This window comes from Typopeltis vanoorti, chromosome 24 (assembly GCF_054136105.1).
Source record: "Typopeltis vanoorti isolate ZY-2024b chromosome 24, IOZ_Tvanoo_1.0, whole genome shotgun sequence".
NCBI classification, from domain to species: Eukaryota; Metazoa; Arthropoda; class Arachnida; order Uropygi; family Thelyphonidae; genus Typopeltis; species Typopeltis vanoorti.
The window spans coordinates 59,595,610-59,615,636 of NC_143572.1; the positions used below are offsets into that span (position 1 = coordinate 59,595,610).

The 20,027-nt window shown below is 35.5% G+C and overlaps 1 protein-coding gene across 3 annotated transcripts in view; it reads left to right on the forward strand.

Annotated features, from left to right (window-relative positions):
• The window catches only part of SCCRO (defective in cullin neddylation 1 domain containing SCCRO), a 126,072-nt gene that overhangs the window by 43,562 nt on the left and 62,483 nt on the right, over positions 1-20,027 (forward strand). For all 3 annotated transcript variants that reach the window (XR_016550422.1, XR_016550421.1, XM_090413651.1), the window contains exon 6: positions 15,984-16,080. Coding sequence is in view for 1 of the 3 variants with exons in the window: in XM_090413651.1 (XP_090269777.1) it covers positions 15,984-16,080 (97 nt within the window). In the remaining 2 variants the exon portion in view is untranslated. The remainder of the gene's footprint in view (positions 1-15,983; positions 16,081-20,027) is intronic.

A 20,027-nucleotide genomic window follows, 5' to 3' on the forward strand; every position in this document is an offset into this window, starting at 1 on the left:
TAGAAGTCATCTTATTTGGCAATGCTGTGATGCTGAATAACATGAACTGGAAATGACTGGATGAAAGATGTTCCACAGTAAAAGAAACTTGGCTATAGTTATTGTTTGAGTTGCTAGAGAACTGATGTCTATAGTGTGTGGAAGGAAAGCTGGGTAAGAAAATGTCAAAGGTTTAACAGGATGGTGTTAGAATTATTTTTGCTATTTGGTCAGAGCAAGTATCTTAATCAGGAGAAAGGCAAACAGTCATCAGAAGTCATCTTATTTAGCAATGCTGTGATGCTGAATAACATGAACTGGAAATGACTGGATGAAAGATGTTCCACAGTAAAAGAAACTTTGCTATAGTTATGGTTTGTCATGTTGGAGGCTTAATGGATTTTTTACAACACTCAAAAAGGATTAAAATAAAATTTAATACTTCCTATATTTTGTCCTAGTCACTAGGACATCTACGGGGATACAAAAACAACTAATGTAACATGCACACAAATATCATACAATACTAATCCCAACCGCGTGGGTGACACTAAAGTCCTATCTAGGTGGAGCACCCTCTAAGGACGGTAGTAGGTGGCCTGGAATGTAAGGTGGGACCCTGGTGATGAGTGTTTCCCAAATCTTCGGAAGCTAAATGCAACCGTATTTATTAAGATTGGGTTGGTTTCTGAGAGCTGCTTCTAAGAAAAGTCTCTCTTTCTTGAATTTGCTGTGGTGGAGCATGGTGGTTTTCTTCCATGATACCCTGTGGGTGGTGTCCAAAACATGGTCAGCCAAGCCTGAATGGCCATAGTTGTGTTTACAGATGTAAGACTTGTGTTCCTCCAGGTGGATGGATGCTCATCTGCCTGTCTGTCCAAAGTATGCCAGTTTACAGGAACAGGATACTTTGTAAACTCCATGCAGAGAGAGAGAGGAGGGAGCTGATCTTTCGTAGAACGGATAAGGGTAGCAAGTTTGTGGTAGGGCTTATATGCTGTGTGTAGGTTGTACTTTTTTAGAATCTTGGCTATTTTTTCAGATGTGCCATGGATGTAGGGTATGGTGATGGCATTTTTAAAATCTTGTTGACGAGAAGGACGGGGAATGGGGGGGGGGAACTGATTATTTTTTTGATACTGTGATCGCTGTAGCCATTGGAGAGGAAAGTGCTCAATAGTGAGGGCGGTTCCACTGGAAAGATTGTGGGGCTCTCTTGGTAAGAGTTTTAATAATGCCATATTGTTGAGAGGGGTGGTGGGAGAGTTTGTGAATGTATCTACCTGTGTATGTGTGGGTTTTCTGTATACAGTGAAGGCAAGTGTATCATTAGGCAGATGCGTGACTAAGGTGTCTAAGAAGGGTAAACAATTGTTCTTTTCCTTTTCCATAGTAAACTGGATTCTTGGATGTAGGCTATTGAGATGACTGAGGAAAGAGTCTTACATGTCTGGGCCATGAGGCCAAATAGAGAACACATCATCTACATATCTTAGCCAGATAGAAGGTTTGAGTGGGGCTGAATCTATGGCTCGTTTTTAGAAATCTTCCATTTAGAAGTGGGCAAGGGGGGGGGGGAACCCATGGCGGTTCCCTCTATCTGCTTGTAGATTTTGTTCTTCCAAGAGAAATACCCAGAGTTAATGGCAAAGGAAAAGAGATCTAAGATGTCAGAAGGAAAAACGTTTTCTAAGAGAGATAAGGTGTCAGTTAAGGGAATATTGGTAAACAAAGAGGAGATATCAAAGCTTACCAATATGTCTGCATTATTCAAGGTTAAATTTTCTGTGAAGGCTTTAAAGTGGGTCGAGTTTTTTATATAGGAAGAGGACCTTCCGGTGAGGGGGGTCAGAGAGTTGGCCAGCTGTTTAGACAGTTATGGTTTGGGTTGCTAGAGAACTGACGTCTATAGTGTGTGTGGAAGGAAAGCTGGATAAGAAAATGTCAAAGGTTTAGCAGGATGGTGAATAAACTGTTTCTGTTAGGACACTGCTAACAGCAAGTACCTCAGAAATCTACCAATTTCAGTTGAAATGGAGGATTCCAGAAGCCAGTTTGAATTTGGAAGATGACCTCAGTGTTTGGATATCTGAATTGTAGAAAATCAAGCATTAAGAGAATAATCAAGGAGGTTAGTGCAGTTATCATTGACCACCACAAATGTGGCAAAAAACATTTTGAAGCAGAGAGATGGGGTGGGGGATTCAGGATTTGACATTCTTTGACATGGGATGTTATGATTTGATAAATGCATTCAATGCCACCTTTGTGACAGAAGCAGTTTTGTAGAGTGCAGTTGAGTTTGCATTTGCCAGATGAGATTCCATTAGGAATAATAGGTCTGGTTTGGGTTATTGTTAAGCAGTGGTTGTGGTTATTATTTTTATTATACAGGTATCACCATGGAGTCCCAAGACTCATTGTTTGAGAGATATATTATTCACACAACACCTATCATACTTCTTAAACTCATTCATTCACTTTGTGAAGCACCCACAACCACCTCTGACAACCCCATTCCATCTGCTCACTACCCTCCAGGCAAAAACCTAGTCCTAATACCCTTGCTTACCACACTTTTACACAATTTCTACTGGTAACTCCTTGTTCTCTCCCTTCCTGCCATGTAATGAAAAAAGTCTTCAGTGTCAATCCTATAAAACACCTTTAATAACTAAAATGCTTCTATCATGTCTCCTCTTTTCTTTTGTGTACCAGCTACTTTTTGAAGCATATAGAACATCAATCTATTCTTGTAAAGAGCATTCCACAGACCTGCCACAATCTATGTCAATTGCCTCTGGACTCTCCAAAACTTCATCACCACAGAGTCCAGATCCATTTAGTAGTCCAGGTATGGCCTTATTAAAGCGTTATATAGGGGAACAGCTCTGTCCCTGCTTGTTAGCATGTTCTTGAATAACCACGTAATCTGATATTCTGTTTGGGTTATCTTTGCAATATGCCCTCTAAACTTCAACTCTCCCTATCCACAATCACACCCAAGTCTCTAGCCCTATCAGTTTCTGTAGTTCAGTTCCATCAATATAGTATACAGCTTCTGATCTCTTCCCAAAGTGCATCACCTTACACTTGGCCACATTAAACTTGCAGCTATTTACCTTTTGCCCATACTGCTAGTCTGTGTTCTTGCAGGATCTTGGCATCACCTTCATTTACCATTGCTCTTCCCAGTTTAGCAAACAACTGAATATTTCCTTTAAAATTGTTTTTTATATCATTGATATACAAATTAAACAATAGAGGGGTGTGCTTAAGGGACAAAGCTGTATAACAGAGAGGAGACCTCCACATAGCCTTTAAAGGAATGCGGAGAACCGACCAGGGCTTCTGACCTAATGTCCAATCCTCACCTTCTCATGGTGCACCCTGTTGGGTATCTGCTTGGATACTGAACGGACGAGGATGGGCTGGCAATTTGGGATTTAGCCGACCAAATTGTATTCTTATTGGTTAAACCAAAATATAGAATGATGGTACAACATGACAAAATTTCATGCTGGGGCGTCGCCCGGTAAAACAAGGCCCCCGTTGTTTTCGCCAGGGAACCAGGGCGAACAGCGAAAAGTCAGCTACTGGAACAAATCTGAAAATAAACCCCAACTCAACATCACCAGAGTTAAAGATCGGTACTATCAATGTAAGAAGCCTGAATGTCTTCTTACATTGATATACCTGAATTAGATAAGTACCAGATCGACATAATAGAGGTGACTGAAACAAAAAAGACCAAAATTGGTGAGATCTTTCTGAGCAATAAATACAAAATGTTATATTCAGGCAATGACAATCAAGGAAAAGAAGGAGTAGCCATAGTATTCAACACAAAATACAAGGCTAATCTTCTTGAATGGCAGTCAGTCTCAAGTAGAGTAATGTGGGCAAATATGAGAATGGGGAACTGGACAATGAGACTTATTTGTGCCTATGGTCCCACAGAAGGTTCTACTAAGGTAGAAGTGGAGGAATTTTTTGAGGCTTTAGAAAAAGCAACTGACACAATGAAAAATGAAAGGTTGGTCCTTGTTGGGGATCTAAATAGCAGAGTAGGAAATGATTGTGAGACATACAAAAATATTTTGGGAAAATTTGGAGAAAAGAGCAAAGCTAATAATAATGGCAAATATCTGTTGGATTTCTGCTCAGGACATGGACTGGTTATTACTAACACCATGTTCCAACATAAAAATGTGCACAAATTCATATGGAGAGAAGAGGCTAGGAATAAGAAAAGTCTCATTGACTATGTTCTTGTTGATAGTGATGTTTTCTCCCTGGTGCAGGACACCAGAGTGTACAGAGGATTTCAAATTGGAAGTGATCACTATTTATTCTTGAGCAGGATAAAATTGAATTTCATATTGAAAAGAATAACATATAAGAAAGTTTTAAAGTGAATAAAAGTTGAGCAGCTCTCAGATGTGAACTGTAGACTAAAATACACAAAGATTATTGAAGGAAAAATGAAATAGTTTGAGAACAGGAATCAAACCTTGGAGATTCATTGGCAAACTCTGAAGAAAACATTGATTGATTCTGCCAGAGAGGCATGTGGTGAGGTTGTCTGCAAGGATAAAAAAATCAGAACTCCCTGGTGGACACAGGAAGTTAAAGCGGCAGTGAAGGAAAAGAAGAAAGCGTATCAAAAGTTCCTATCAAATAAGTCAGATTGTGCTCTTAGAGAATATAGAGACAAATGCAAGAATGCTAAACACTGTGTAAAACTAGCTAAACAAAAGGCAAGAATATAGAAAATAAATATCAAGAAAGTGGCAAAATATTCTGGAATTTGTTGAAGAAGCTTAGGAATGGAGGAAAGAGTGCTGTAAAAGAAGTTAGAGATGATAAAGGTGACAGGAAAACAGGAGAAAAAGATATCCTTGAAGTATGGAGTAATTACTTTGAAAAACTGCTAAATGAAACAAGCAGTGATGACAGCACAGTGGTAAAAAACACCGACCAGGCATGCAGTCAGGAATACATATCCATACTTGAAGTAGAAAAAGCCATCAAAGGCTTGAAATGTGGAAAGGCAGCAGGAGTAGATGATATTCGACCAGAAATGCTGAAGTATGGTGGTATAAGAGTCTTACAGTGACTGCACTGCATAGTTCAGAAAGCATGGACAGAGGGACGAATTCCCGATGATTGGAGTAGAGCTCTCATAGTACCCATATATAAAAAGGGAAATAAAACTGAATGTGAGAATTACAGAGGTATTTCCCTACTGAATGTTCCTGACAAGATCTATGCAAGTATACTTGAGAAACGGTTGAGAAGAATTTTGGAAGAAAAGCTTGGTGAAGAACAAGCTGGATTCAGGCCAAAAAGAGGCTGTCAGGATCAGATCTTCACTTTACGACAAATAGTCGAGAAAGCATGGGAATATAACAAAGATCTGTATTTAAGTTTTGTCGATTTGGAAAAAGCATATGACAAGGTGCCAAGAGAGAAGCTATTCAATACGCTGCAGTTATATGGTGTCAATGGGACATTATTTCAAGCAATACTTAGTCTTTATTTGAGTTGTTGTCGATTTGGAAAAAGCATATGACAAGGTGCCAAGAGAGAAGCTATTCAATACGCTGCAGTTATATGGTGTCAATGGGACATTATTTCAAGCAATACTTAGTCTTTATTTGAGTTGTAAGTCAGCAGTTAGAATTGAAGGAAGTACAGGGAGATGGGTTAATGTTAAATCTGGTGTGAGACAAGGTTGTACATTATCCCCTCTGTTATTCATTATCTATATGGATCACATTATGAAGGAAAGTGGTATTAAACATGATATCAAAATTGGAGATGTTAATGTCAGCTCTTTGCTTTATGCGGATGATGTTATACTTCTAAATAAATCCGCTACAAGTCTGCAAGATTCTCTGACTAAATTGAATAGCTGTTGTAATAGATATGGTATGAAAGTCAGCAATAAAAAGACAAAGACAATGAAAATAGGCAGAGTCATTGAAAATGTTAACTGTGTTGTGAATGGAGAACCTGTGGAACAAGTGAAACATTTCAGCTACTTAGGCACGATTTTTACTGAAGATGGTAAATTAAATATAGAAATAGACAACAGAATCAGCAAAGCTGGTATGGTGGGAAGTCAATTGAATAAATTCATTTGGAATAAGAGAGAAATTAGTCTCAGATCCATAAGTTAAAACTGGTTTGAACAAGACAGTGTTCAAACCAGTTTTAACTTATGGATCTGAGAGCTGGGTCAGAAGTAAAACACTTGACCAAAGACTAGAGACTGCAGATATGAGAGTCCTGAGAAAGATTATGGGCGTGAACAGATGGCATCAATGGCAATATCATATTAAAAACGAGGATATTAGGAAAGAACTTGACATTGTCAGCATCCAGGAATGCGTTAGCAGAGCTAATCTCAGGTGGTATGGTCACTTAAACAGAATGGGCGAGGAAAGATTAGCAAAACAAGTATTCTCTGCCAGGTTGGCAGCAAAACGACTCAGAGGAAGACCAAGATATAGGTGAATTGATGTGGTACAAAGTGCCTTAGACGATAGAAATATAAGATCTGATAATGTTGGAGTCTTGACAAGTAACAGACTGATTTGGAGGAAATTTGTAGATAGGAAGTTAGTAATGATGTAATTTTTTTCATGTAGTACTATCATATCCTGTACACCCCTTGAGGGTACATGGCAGGAATTTGATGATGATGGCCAGTGTAGTTGATACTTCCCTTGCACATTCTCATAATACACTGGCCATGATGCCATCTAATTTCATGGCTGTGTTCGTAATGACATTCTACAATATTTTAAGTACCTCCATTTCTTCAATCTCTGTTCTCCTATCAGTCAACGTCACATCTGGCATTGCGATGTCACCACCTAGATGGTACATCCCTGCAAAATGCTCACTCAGTAATTCAGCTATTTGGTTTAGTTCTGTTACCTACCCACCATAGGCTCTTTTTAAGTTATTAGTCATTCCTCCTTTTACTTGCCACATTGCGGAAGAACTCCTTAAGGGTTCTCTTGGCTAATCAACTAGTTTTCTCTCATAATTAGCTTTGACCTTCATTACCATATTGGTCACTCTTCTTGCTTGTACCATATACTGCTCAGAGACATGCAATTCACTGTTTTCTTTATAATCCTCCACAACCTTTTCATTGTGTGCAGCTCCTGCTTAATGAAGCCATTCATCCATCTAACTCTGACGTGATTTTTTTTTCAGACTCTGGGTATACATTCAAATACTGCTTTCTTCAAAGAACCCTTGACTACCTCATGTGCACTAACATCTCTCCCCCAAATTCTTATTCCATTGCTCTGTTGAAAGCTGTCTCCTCAGGTTGTCATAATCATCCTCTTTGCAATTCCACATGGGGTGATTAAGGTGTATAACTGAGAGAAGATCTCTACATAGCCTTTAAAGGAATGCAGAAAACTGACCAGGGCTTCTGACCTAATGTTCCATCTACCTGGATACTGAATAAATGAGGATAGGCTAGAAATTTGAGATTTAGCCAAACAAATTGTATTCTTATTGGCTTAAACATCAATATAAACTGATGGTACAACATGATAGAATTTCATGCTGGCTGGGGCATTGTCCTGTTAAACAACGCCCTTCATTGTTTTGTCCAGGGAACCAGCACCAAACGCAAAAAGTCAGCTACCGGAACAAATCTTGAAATACATCTCGACTCAATATCACCAGAGTTCAAGATTGGTACTAACATAAGAGGCCTCAATGACAAAGAAATGGAGCTGGCTGAGGAAATGGATAAGTACCAGATTGGCATAGTAGGGATGACTGAAAAAAAAAAAAAAAAAAAAAAAAAAAAAAAAAAAAAAAAAAAAACCTGATGAGATCTTTCTAAGCAATAAATACAAAATGTTATATTCTGGCAATAACAATCAAGGAGAAGGAGTAGCTGTAGTATTCAACACTAAATACAATATAACCTTTTGAATGGCACGCAATATCAAATAAAGTGATTTGGTCAAATATCAGAATGGGAAACTGGACAATGAGACTTATTTGTGCCTATGGTCCCACAGAAGGTTCTATTAAGGTGGAAGTTGGGAAATTTTTTTGAGTCTTTAGAGAAAGCAATTGACACACTGAAAAAGGAAAAGTTAGTCCTTGTTGGATATCTAAATACCAGAGTAGCAAATGAGGTAACACAGTGTTCCAATATAAAAATGTGCACAAATTCATATGGAGAGAAGAGGCAAGGAATAAAAGAAAAGTCTCATTGAGTATGTTATTACTGATAGGAATGTTTTCTCACTGATGTAAGATAGCAGAGTGTACAGAGGATTTGATATTGGAAGTGATTATTTAGTCTTGAGCAAGATGAAATTGAATTTCATATTGAAAAGAAGAACATGTAAAGTTCTTCTAATTACTTTACATGTAATTAGATTATCGTGTAACTTATTGTTTATTGTGAACATGTAAGAAAGCTTTAAAGTGAATAAAAGTTGAGCAGCTCTCAGATGTGAACTGCAGACTAAAATACATAAACATTATTCAAGAAAAAATGAAAGAGTTTGAGAATAGGAACCAAACCTTAGAGATTCAGTGGCAATCCTTGAAGAAAACATTGATTGATTCAGTCAGAGAGGCATGTGGTAAAATTGCCTGCAAGGATAGAAAAATCAGAACTCCGTGGTGGAAACAGGAAGTCAAACAGGCAGTGAAGGAAAAGAAAAAAGCATATTGAAAGTTCCTGGCGATTAAGTCAACTTTTAGAGAATACAGATGCAAATGTAAGAATGCTAAACACTATGTAAAACTAGCTAAACAAAAGTCATGGGAAGACTTTGGTAAGAACATAGAAAATAAATATCAAGAAGGTGGCAGGATATTCTGGAGACTGTTGAAAAAGGTCAGAAATGGAGGAAAGAGTTCTGTAAAAGGAATTAGAGATAATAAAGATGACATGAAAACTGGAGTAAAAGATATCCTTGATGTATGGAGTAATTACTTCGAAAAATTACTAAATGAACCAATTAGTGACAGCACAGTGGTAAAAAAACACTGACCAGGCATGCAATCAGGAATACATATCTATACTTGGAGTAGAAAAAGCCATCAGAAGCTTGAAATGTAGAAAGGCAGCAGGAGTAGATGGTATTAGACCAGAAATGCTCAAGTTATAGAGGTATAAAAGTCTTACAATAGCTGCACTGCTTAGTTCAGAAGGCCTGGACAGAGGGATGAATTCCAGATGATTAGAGTAGAGCTCTCATAGTACCCATATATAAAAAGGGAAATAAAACTGAATGTGAGAATTACAGAGGTATTTCCCTACTGAGTGCTCTTGGTAAGATTTATGCAAGTATATTGAGAAATGGTTGAGAAGAATTGTGAAAGGGAAGCTTGGTGAAGAACAAGCTAGATTCAGGTCAGATAAGTGCTGTCAGGATCAGATTTTCAGTTTATGACAAATAGTTGAGAAATTATGTGAATATAACAAAGATCTCTATTTAAGTTTTGTAGACCTGCAGAACGCATGTGACACGGTGCCAAGAGAAAAGCCATTCAAAATGCTACAGTTGTATGATGTCAATGGAGCATTATATTAAGCAATACTTACGTTTTTATTTGAGTTGTAAGTCAGCAGTTAGAATCTAAGGAAGTGCAGGAAGATGGTTTAATATCAAATCTAGTATTAAACAAGGATGTACATTATCCCCTCTGTTATTCATTATCTATATGGATCACATTATGAAGGAAAGTGGTATTAAACTTGATATCAAAATTGGAGATGTTTCTCAACTTTATTTTATGCAGATGATGCTATACTTTTAAATAAATCCAGTACAAGTCTGCAAGATTCACTTACTAAATTGAATAACTGTTGTAATAGATTTGGTATGAAGGTCAACAATAACCAGACAAAAACAATGGAAATAGGCAGAAATTGAAAATATGAACTGTCTATAGAACAAGTAAAACATTTCAGCTACTTAACCGTGAAGATGGTAAATTAAATATGGAAATAAACAACAGAATCAACAAAGCCAGTATAGTAAAAATTCAATTAATAAATTTCTATGGAATAAGAGAGAAATTAGTTAAAACACTAAATTAGCTGTATACAAGACACTGTTCAAACCAATTTTAAGTTATGGATCTGAGGGCTGGGTTAGAAATAAAACATTGAACCATGAACTAGTGACCAAAGATATGAGAGTCCTGAGAAAGATTAGGGGCATGAACAGTTGGCATCAGTGGCAATATTATATTAAAAACTATGATATTAGGAAAGAACTTGACATTGTTAACATTCAGGAATATGCTAGCAGAGATAATGGTATGTTCACTTAAACAGAATGGGAGAGAAAAAAATGAACAAAAGAAGTTTGACTTTTTTCTTGACTACTTGTATTAGAAACTATAACTCATTTTTAGGAATGTGAGTAATATTTATTATCCGACTAGTTTCACCGATTTTTGCTATCGGCATCGTCAGGGATACAATTGGTAAGTGATATGAAGGTAACAGATCAGGTTTTAACTGACAGTTCTAATTCATACAAATTTAGTACTTTGTGTGAGACAATACTCGTGTCGTGGGTACATGATTTATTGGTTGAGAGACATAATGTAATTGGCGTGAAAGTCATCATCATCAAATTCCTGGCATGTACCCTCAAGGGGTGTACGGGATATGAGAGTACTACACGAAAAATTTACATCATTACTAACTTCCTATCTACAATTTTCCTCCAAATCAGTCTGTTACTTGTCAAGACCCCAACATTATCAGATCTTATATTTCTATCATCTAAGGCACTTTGTACTGTATCAATCCACCTATATCTTGGGTCATTTTCCTGCCAACCTGGCAGAGAACACTTGTTTTGCTAATCTTTCCTCACCCATCCTGCTTAACTGACCATACCACCTGAGATTAGCTCTGCTAACGCGCTCCTGGATGCCGACAATGTCAAGTTCTTTCCTAATATCCTCGTTTTTAATATGATATTGCCATTGATGCCATCTGTTCATGCCTATAATCTTTCTTAGGACTCTCATACGGTCTCTAGTCTTTGGTCAAGTGTTTTACTTCTGATGCTGCTCTCAGATCAATCAGGTAAAACAGGTTTGAACACTGTCTTGTATACAGCTAATTTAGTGTTCCGACTAATTTCTCTCTTATTCCATATGAATTTATTCAATTGACTTCATACCATACTAGCTTTGTTGATTCTGTTGTCTATTTCCATATTTTATTTACCACCTTCACTTAAAATCGTGCCTAAGTAGCTGAAATGTTTTACTTGTTCCACAGGTTCCCCGTTCACAACACAGTTGACATTTTCAGCGATTCTACCTATTTTCATTGTCTTTGTCTTTTTAATGCTGACCTTCATACCATATCTACTACAACAGTTATTCAATTTAGTCAGGGAATCTTGCAAACTTTTAGCAGATTTATTTAGAAGTATAACATCGTCCGCATAAAGCAAAGAGCTGACATTAACATCTCCAATTTTGATATCATGTTTAATACCGCTTTCCTTCATAATGTGATCCATATAGATAATGAATAACAGAGGAGATAATGTACATCCTTGTCTCACACCAGATTTAACATTAAACCATCTTCCTGTACATCCTTCAATTCTAACTGCCAACTTACAACTCAAATACAGACTAGGTATTGCTTGATATAATAGCCCATTGACACCATATAACTGTAGCGTATTTGAATAGCTTCTCTCTTGACATCTTGTCATATGCCTTTTCCAGATCGACAAAACTTAAATACAGATCTTTGTTATATTCCCATGCTTTCTCGACTATTTGTCGTAAAGTGAGGATCTGATCCTGACAGGCTCTATTTGGCCTGAATCCAGCTTGTTCTTCAAGCTTTTCTTCCACAATTCTTCTCAACCGTTTCTCAACTATACTTGCATAGATCTTGCCTGGAACACTCAGTAGGGAAATATCTCTGTAATTCTCACATTCAGTTTTATTTCCCTTTTTATATATGGGCACTATTAGAGCTCTACTCCAATCATCAGGAATTCACCCCTTTGTCCAGGCTTTCTGAACTATGAAGTGCAGCGACTGCAAGCTTTGTATACCGCCATACTTCAGCATTTCTGGTCGAATATCATCTACTCCTGCTGCCTTTCCACATTTCAAATTGCTAAATGAAACAAGCAGTGTTTCGAATTAATTACTCCATACTTCAAGGATATCTTTTTCTCCTGTTTTTATGTCACCTTTATCATCTCTAACTCCTTTTACAGCACTCTTTCCTCCATTTCTAAGCTTCTTCAACAACCTCCAGAATATCTTACCACCTTCTTGATATTTATTTTCTATGTTCTTGCCAAAGTCCTCCCATGACTTTTGTTTAGCTAGTTTTGCACAGTGTTTAGCTTTCTTACATTTGTCTCTGTATTTTCTCAGAGCAAAAGCTGACTCATATGCCAGGAAATTTTTAGTATGATTTCTTCTTTTCCTTCACTGCTTCGTTAACTTCCTGTGTCCACCATGGAGTCCTGATTTTTCTATCCTTGCCTGCAACCTCACCACATGCCTCTCTGGCTGAATCAATTAGGGTTTTTCTTCAAGGCTTGCCACTGAATATCCAAGGTTTGGTTCTTGTTCTCAAACTCTTTTATTTTTTCTTCAATAATCTTTGAAAGTTTATTTCTTTAGTGTTTAGTGATCTAATTAAAGTTTTCCAAATATCAGGTAAAATTAGACCTTGATTGTTATTTAGGTTTCCTGTTGAACGGGCGACTATAGCAGCTTCCTTGAAGGTTCTAGAATGGTAGTTCTCTTCTATATAGAGCATATGACTTATTCCACTCAATAAGATGGTTGGTAGTGGCAAAGTGGGTAGCCATGGGTAGCCTCCTTTCTCCTTCTTGTGCTGACTTATTCATAGAAGACCTAGAAGATAAAATCTTATCTCAAATTACCCCAAAACCTACAACTTGGTACAGATATGCAGATGACTTCTTTATCATTTGGAATCATAAGAAAGAAGTATAATAAATTTAGTTTAATCCTTTATCCAAGTGTGAGCAAACCAAGTTTGCACCTGAAAGTATCTTCAGGACTGGGGTAATGTGGTACAACACCAGGGCACTCCTTGCAAAGGTGGAGCAAGCTGCCAACACTCCTATCTCAGTATCTCCCACAATGCAAAACACATCTCCTTGCAGATATGTCTAATGTTATGCATTAAGGGAAGGGCCACAACCCAGACTAGTTTCGACCTTTATTGAGGTCTCTTCAGTGGGAGCCAGGCCCAAGTGGAGATACCAGGCAGAAGCATTAGCAGGTCATCTCCACCTATAGGAGTTGCCAAATGGCATGCCACCCTTTTTTAATAAATTACTCTGGATTTAGAGAAAGATGTTGAAAGTTTATTTTTCACTTGGTTAGAGCATAATAAATTTAGTTTAATCCTTTATCCAAGTGTGAGCAAACAAAGTTTGCACCTGAAAGTATCTTCAGGACTGGGGTAAGGTGGTACAACACTAGGGCACTCCTTGCAGAGTGGCACACCATTTGGCAACAAATTGTGCACCTAAATAACCAAAATATTTTTCTTGTTCTGTCTGTGTATGTGTTCTCCATTCAGGATGTACCTCATGCTTTTCATGTTCCTGCTTATTTTCATAGCTTTTTTTCTCCCTTTTCTCAAAAGTAGTACAGTGGTATCTCGCTAATCCGAACCTCTTTAGTCCGAACCCTCCAGTAATCCGAAGTGCTGTTTGAAAGAACAAAAAGTGTTATTTATTATGTATTATTATTTTGTGTACTATTATTTTTATTTAATAATTATTATTTTTACTATTACTATTTATTTTATTATTATTATTTCAGTACAGTATTTTTTTCATACCGTCGGTTATACTGGAGGCCTATTTTGATGTATTGTCGGCATGAATCACAAATATACACAAAAAGAGGAAATTCAAAACGTGCATAATTTGGTTAAAAATATAAATCCAGATGATGAAATTTCACAAACAGATGTTACGGAATGGATTACAGGTAGAACCGAAAGTGAAATCGAAATCAAAGCAGATGCTGAAATTATAAATATGACGCTACATATTTATGATGTATTATGTAGAATCATCGTCATCATCATCTTCTAATGAATTAGAAGACGATGATAATGATGAAGAATTCGATGAAAAAAAAAAGTAAAACATGAAAAGGCAGCTGACAGTTTTAATATGTGTACAGAATGTGCTAAGCAAATGATATGCCATTCCACAAAATTTTGTTGCTAATGCAGCTCCGAGAAGAAGCATTTGAAAAGGTTTAGTTTCGAAGAAACAAAAGAAAATCAGTGAGAAATAAAAACCTTTTTTTGTGTGTTATTTTGTGAAACGTTTTTTGTGTTGTGTACAAGAAAGTGATATTTTTATGCAAATTAAGTTACGTACTGAACTATGCAATTTTATTAAATCAGAATTCTCAACAGTACAGGTACAAGAAATTAAATTTTTTACTAAAATAAACTTGTGTACTGTATTATTTTTTGTTTTACATTACAGTACAGTAGCTTTTTTTCTATCAGTTTCTATCATTGATGTACCATTTAGAATCTGATTATTTTTGTCTTAAACGCTAGTTATTGTCTCTTATGGGGAAATTTGCTAATCTGAACAAGCACGGTTTTTATTAGTTCAGATTAGCGAGATACCACTGTAGTTTCAAAAATTCCTTTTTCTCCTCTTTACTTGACTCATGACTTTGGCTGCAGTTCTGCTAATCATCAGTGTATTACTTCTCTACCAGACTCTTCTCTCTATCTTTCTTGAAAATACTGAATCCCTTGCATCCAATCCCTATATAATCCTCCATTAATCAAGTCTCACTAATGCATATAATTATTGTTTAAGTTAAACTAACAATGCCTAAAATCCTTACCCTTGTTTTAGGTGCTTTTTGATATACATAAATTGCATTATTCCCTTGCATAGTGTATTAACTGTTTCATTCAATATACCAGAGAACTACATTAATTTTTTTTTTTTTTTTTTTCCATCTCTCTTAGATCATCTCGATCATCTTAGACCATAGCAGTTCCATAACTTTGCACTTCCAAACTCACTAAACAACATTTTCTCCAGTCAGCTAACTCCAAATTCATGCAAGTTCAAGCCATCAATCATAATTGCTTTTTTATTGTCAAATTCACCTCATACATCACGGACTGTGCATCCTATGCATAGACTCGTTTACAGTTGTGGTCTTCCTTCTCAGTTCACTCCTTTCATTTAAGCATGCATATAAGATTTAATATTGTAGTCAGAAATCAGATAGGAAGAGTTCATATTTACTTGAAATGACAGAAAAGTATGTCTTCTTTCCTCTCCAGCAAGAGCAGTGCCTTCATCTTCTTAGTCTCAATCACATTTTGAACATTTAGTTAAAATATCTTAGTTGTTTTGTAAAAGGTTTCTAGAAAGAATTTTTTTTTTTTCCTGTCTACTTTGTGATGAAAGGCCAGCAAGCTGAGAACACAGCAGTATGATTGCTGAAACCAAGAAACAAAAGCGTCATCTATTATATTTGCCTGTATGTGTGTGTGTGTGTGTGGAAGGAAACACATTTGCTTTTTAGGTGTTTCTCACTTCTGAAGCTTAAGGTTATTTACATTAAATTTTTTCTGTTCATCTTCATCTTCCTTTTTTTTTTAAGCACCTTCCTTGCTGTTAAATGCAAAGATTTGGCCAATTTTCTTGACCATAACAGGTGTTTTATATATTAAACTCAGCAACCTGTTATGGCCAAGAAACTTGGCCATTAAGAGTCACTTTATTACCAAATGATAAATTAAATTTATAATTTGGGTAATAATTATGGATGGTTAATCCTGCTTGCTATGTATTATTAGTGCATGTCATCTTTAACTACCAAATCTTAATTTTGTATATATATATATGTATATTTATACCATTCTGAGAGAGATAAACATGAACAATAATATTTTGGTATTTTAGGAACATCATAAGAGGTCCATTCCAAAAGACACTTGGAATCTACTTTTAGATTTCAGCAATATGATTGCTGATGATATGAGCAACTACGATGAAGAAGGTGAGTATTTACAATTTTAAGGAGTTTTCAAATTTAAAGCTACAATCAGTTAACAACTGGGTCAAAAAAATTTCAATATATTTGTATAGGAGAAAGGTGGGGGAGGAAAAAAAGCTGCTGCTTTTGGAGGAATGAGAAGGTAGGAGTAAACAGAAATTGTAATTTTATATCATTGTCATCATTTTCTGTAATGTCTCCTCAGTGAATTAGGAATGATTTTGAAAATGGGAATATAAATACTGTGATATTTCAACAGAGCTCAATACCAGTTTCTTTACAAGTTTTTTTTATTTATATATATATATATATTAAAGGTCAGGTACAAGAGAAAACTTTCAAAACATTAAATCTATATGGTGCAAATGGAACCTTATTAAGAACAATACATAAGTTGCAAATCAGCATATGATACTGAAGGATGTACAGGGAGTTGATATGATATTAAATTTGAGTATAAAGCAGAGGTAACACTATCTCCACTTTTCTAATTTATATTGACCATATTTTTTAAGGAAAGAGGTTTAAATTAATTCAAATAGGGGATATTAAGATTAGTTCTTTATTCCAAATGACATTAACCTCTTAAATATTCTGTCTTCAATAATCTTTAGCCAATTTAAATAATCAGTTTGACATACCAGCATGAAAATCAGAAATTAAAAGACTAAAACTGTGAAATTTTGGAAGGGAACAGTAAATATCAACTGTTTTAGCTATATAGGCAAAATTTGTAATGAACATGGCAAGTTAATATGGAAATAAATAAGATTGGTAGAGTGGAAAGTCAGTTGAATAATTTTTTTTTTTTTTACAAGACAAATCCCTATAAACTCAGAGCTTGCATCCGTGTCTAGAGTAGGCTTTTACAAACATCCATGCCCAAGATGGGATTCACACCCCATAACCTGTTGGTTGGAGAGCAGGTACACTGTCTGCTTGGTCAACCAGCCTGACTGATTGCCAATTTCTCTTGTTCCATTTATGTGTGAACAAGAAAGAAATTATCAGCAGTATTATGTAAACAGTGTTTAAATTATTTGTACTACTCTTAACGTATTGGAGAGCTGGCTTAGAAATAAAACCATCAATGAAAGACTGTTGATCATATCTGTGAGTTGTAAAGAAATTTGGGAGTGAACATAGAATTGATATCAGAAAGGAATGTCTAGTTATTCTGGACATGGTCTGTAAGATGGTATGGTTAACAGAACAAAATTGGCAGGTTGCTCCAAACTTCAGGTTTATTATGTTAGAGCTAATTGAATCAGACATGACAGATAACATACAATCGATCTAACTGCTGCTGGATGCCATGAGAATACAGAGGAACAAAGTATTTTTTGTTCCATTCAAAATTCAATCCTTTTTAAAAAAAAGGATTGAATTTTAAAGATTAATTAAAAAATAAACTAAACAAGTTATGATCACTTCTCACAATTTGGATAAATTCAGTAGTAATCCTGGTTGAGGTTTTGATGGTTTCTTAGTACTTTGCAATGCTTCTTGAATAATTATTCATACTTGGAGGAGGAGGAGTTTTGCAGTCTATCCTGTAACTTGCAGAGAGATGATATGCTCATTAAGCCCTAAATTGGCAGACTTGAAAGAACCATTATATGTGTGTGTGTGTTCAGATATTTTTTTCTCTGTAGCTTTATCAGTTTGGGGGGAATAAGAAAAGCTATGTGACCATGGAGGCTGAGAAGTTTATCTTTTATGAAAAGAGTATTGACAGATTTTATAACACTTAATTATCAGAAAATTAAATTTTTTGATAATGCTGCCATTTTTTTCATAGACACCTTGGATGTAAGGCATAACTTAATCTTTTTTTTACCTCTAATATTGTGAGTAATGAAAAATATAAGTATCATTGATACATTCTATTATACTTATTATGAGTCATGGTCTTTTATAAAGCTGCATTCTCTTTTGAAATGATATTACTGGGGAATAGATGAAATATACACCCTTTCTATGAAGTAAAATTTTTACAACCCCAGATTTTTTGAATGATTGTATAGTCATTATATGTGTGTTTCCTCTATATGTAACTAAGAGAATTGTAAGGTGTCTAGAAAAGAAAGACATTGTCACATTAGTTTTTCTATTGTTAATTCAGTCCTTGCATAATGATTGCTTAACATATTAAAAACTAGTCCAGTTTGGCTTATGACTGCTAAATAGTGAATAAATTATCAATGTGGTGTAGTCATAGATTAGGATGTGGGTTGCAGGTGGTAAACAGCTGTTTTTTGAGATTCTCCATGAAATAATTTGGTAGTGGTAGAGACAGTGGAGAGTTCATCTCAGTACCCTCAACTTGCCTTTACAACTTACGTTTAACACTTGCTCTGTCATATGAAAGAATTTGAGGGTCTGTAGTGAAGGAGATTTGTGGTACTTTCAGAGAAATCTTGAGAAAGAAACCAGATGTTAAGTGGGATGCTTGTAAATAGAGAAACTATAAATATAATTATACATTAAAGCTGACTATTACATCTGTAAACTATTACCTTAATAGTTTACAGATTTAATAGTCAGCTGATACAGTCAATAATAGGCTATAGCAGGATTTGGTTTTATGGATTTTAGAATATAATAGAAATATAGAAATAGTAATAGATTTTAGATGTAATAGAAATATTGCAGAGAAGAAAAGTAGCAGAAAACATAATACAAATAATTAAAGAAATATATGATAAATAAAGCTGTAGAATAAAAACACTTCGTTCGGTAGCATCCTCTAGCAAGAGGGTTGCAGCAGATGAGCATGACGGAGGTAACAGACAGATTTCTCTCTGTCTATTGCCTCCGTCATTCTTAAACCAGTCCATTGCATGATGTCATTGAACCACTCTCTAGTTGGTCTTCCACGTCTTCTCTTCCCTTCAACTTTCCCTTGTAATATAGTTCTTGTCAGGTGTCCCGAAGAACCTCTCAGAAGGTGTCCTGCAGATCTGGTCTTTCTTTGCATAATATTCTTGAGCAGTGTTCTTTCCATCCCAACTCTTCTTAAAACTTCTTGATTTGATATTCTCTCTGTATAGCTAATCTTTTCTATCTTTCTATCAACACCACATTTCCAATGCATTAATTTTTTCCAAACAAGGAAAAATAAGTAAAGAGATACAAATTAGTAATGGCATTAGACAAGGAGACTTTAAGTCCAACAATATTCAGTATAATAATTTGATGAAATAATACAAAAAGTTAATAAAATACAAAATACAGGAGTGAAAATAAACAATAGAATAATAACTATATGTTATGCAGATGATGTATTATTAATTGCAGAAAATGAAACTCACAAATATTACTACATACATTTAATAAAGCAGCAAAATTGTATAATATGAAGATATCAAAAACTAAAACAAAATGTATGATATCACAAGAATCACAAAGATGCAAATTAGAATTGGAAGGTACTATTATTGAACAAATAACGAATTACAACTATTTAGGTATGCAACTGAACTGGGAAAGAAGGCCACATCTAGAAGCCAGAGAACAAGTTGCAAAAGCTGCAAGAATATCAGGATGCTTGAACAAAACAATATGGAAAAATAAACATCTTAGAGTAGAGACAAAAACCAGAATTTATAAAGCAGAATCAGGCTTATTATGACATATAATGCAGAAACAAGACCAGACACTAGGAAAACAAGACACATGTGAAGTGAATATATTAAGAAAATTAATAAATAAAACTAGATTAGATAAAATAAAAAATACAGATATAAGAAAACAATGTGAAATGCAAGCAATAAACAATTGGGTAGCAACCCAAAGAATAAATTGGATTGAACACATGGAAAGAAGAAGTGGAGATAGAATAATAAAACAAGACTATAGTTGGAAACCAAAGAATAAGAGAACAGGAAGACCTAGAAAAAGATTACAAGATACTGTTAAAGAAGATGAAGTCTTGGTCGCAACAGATA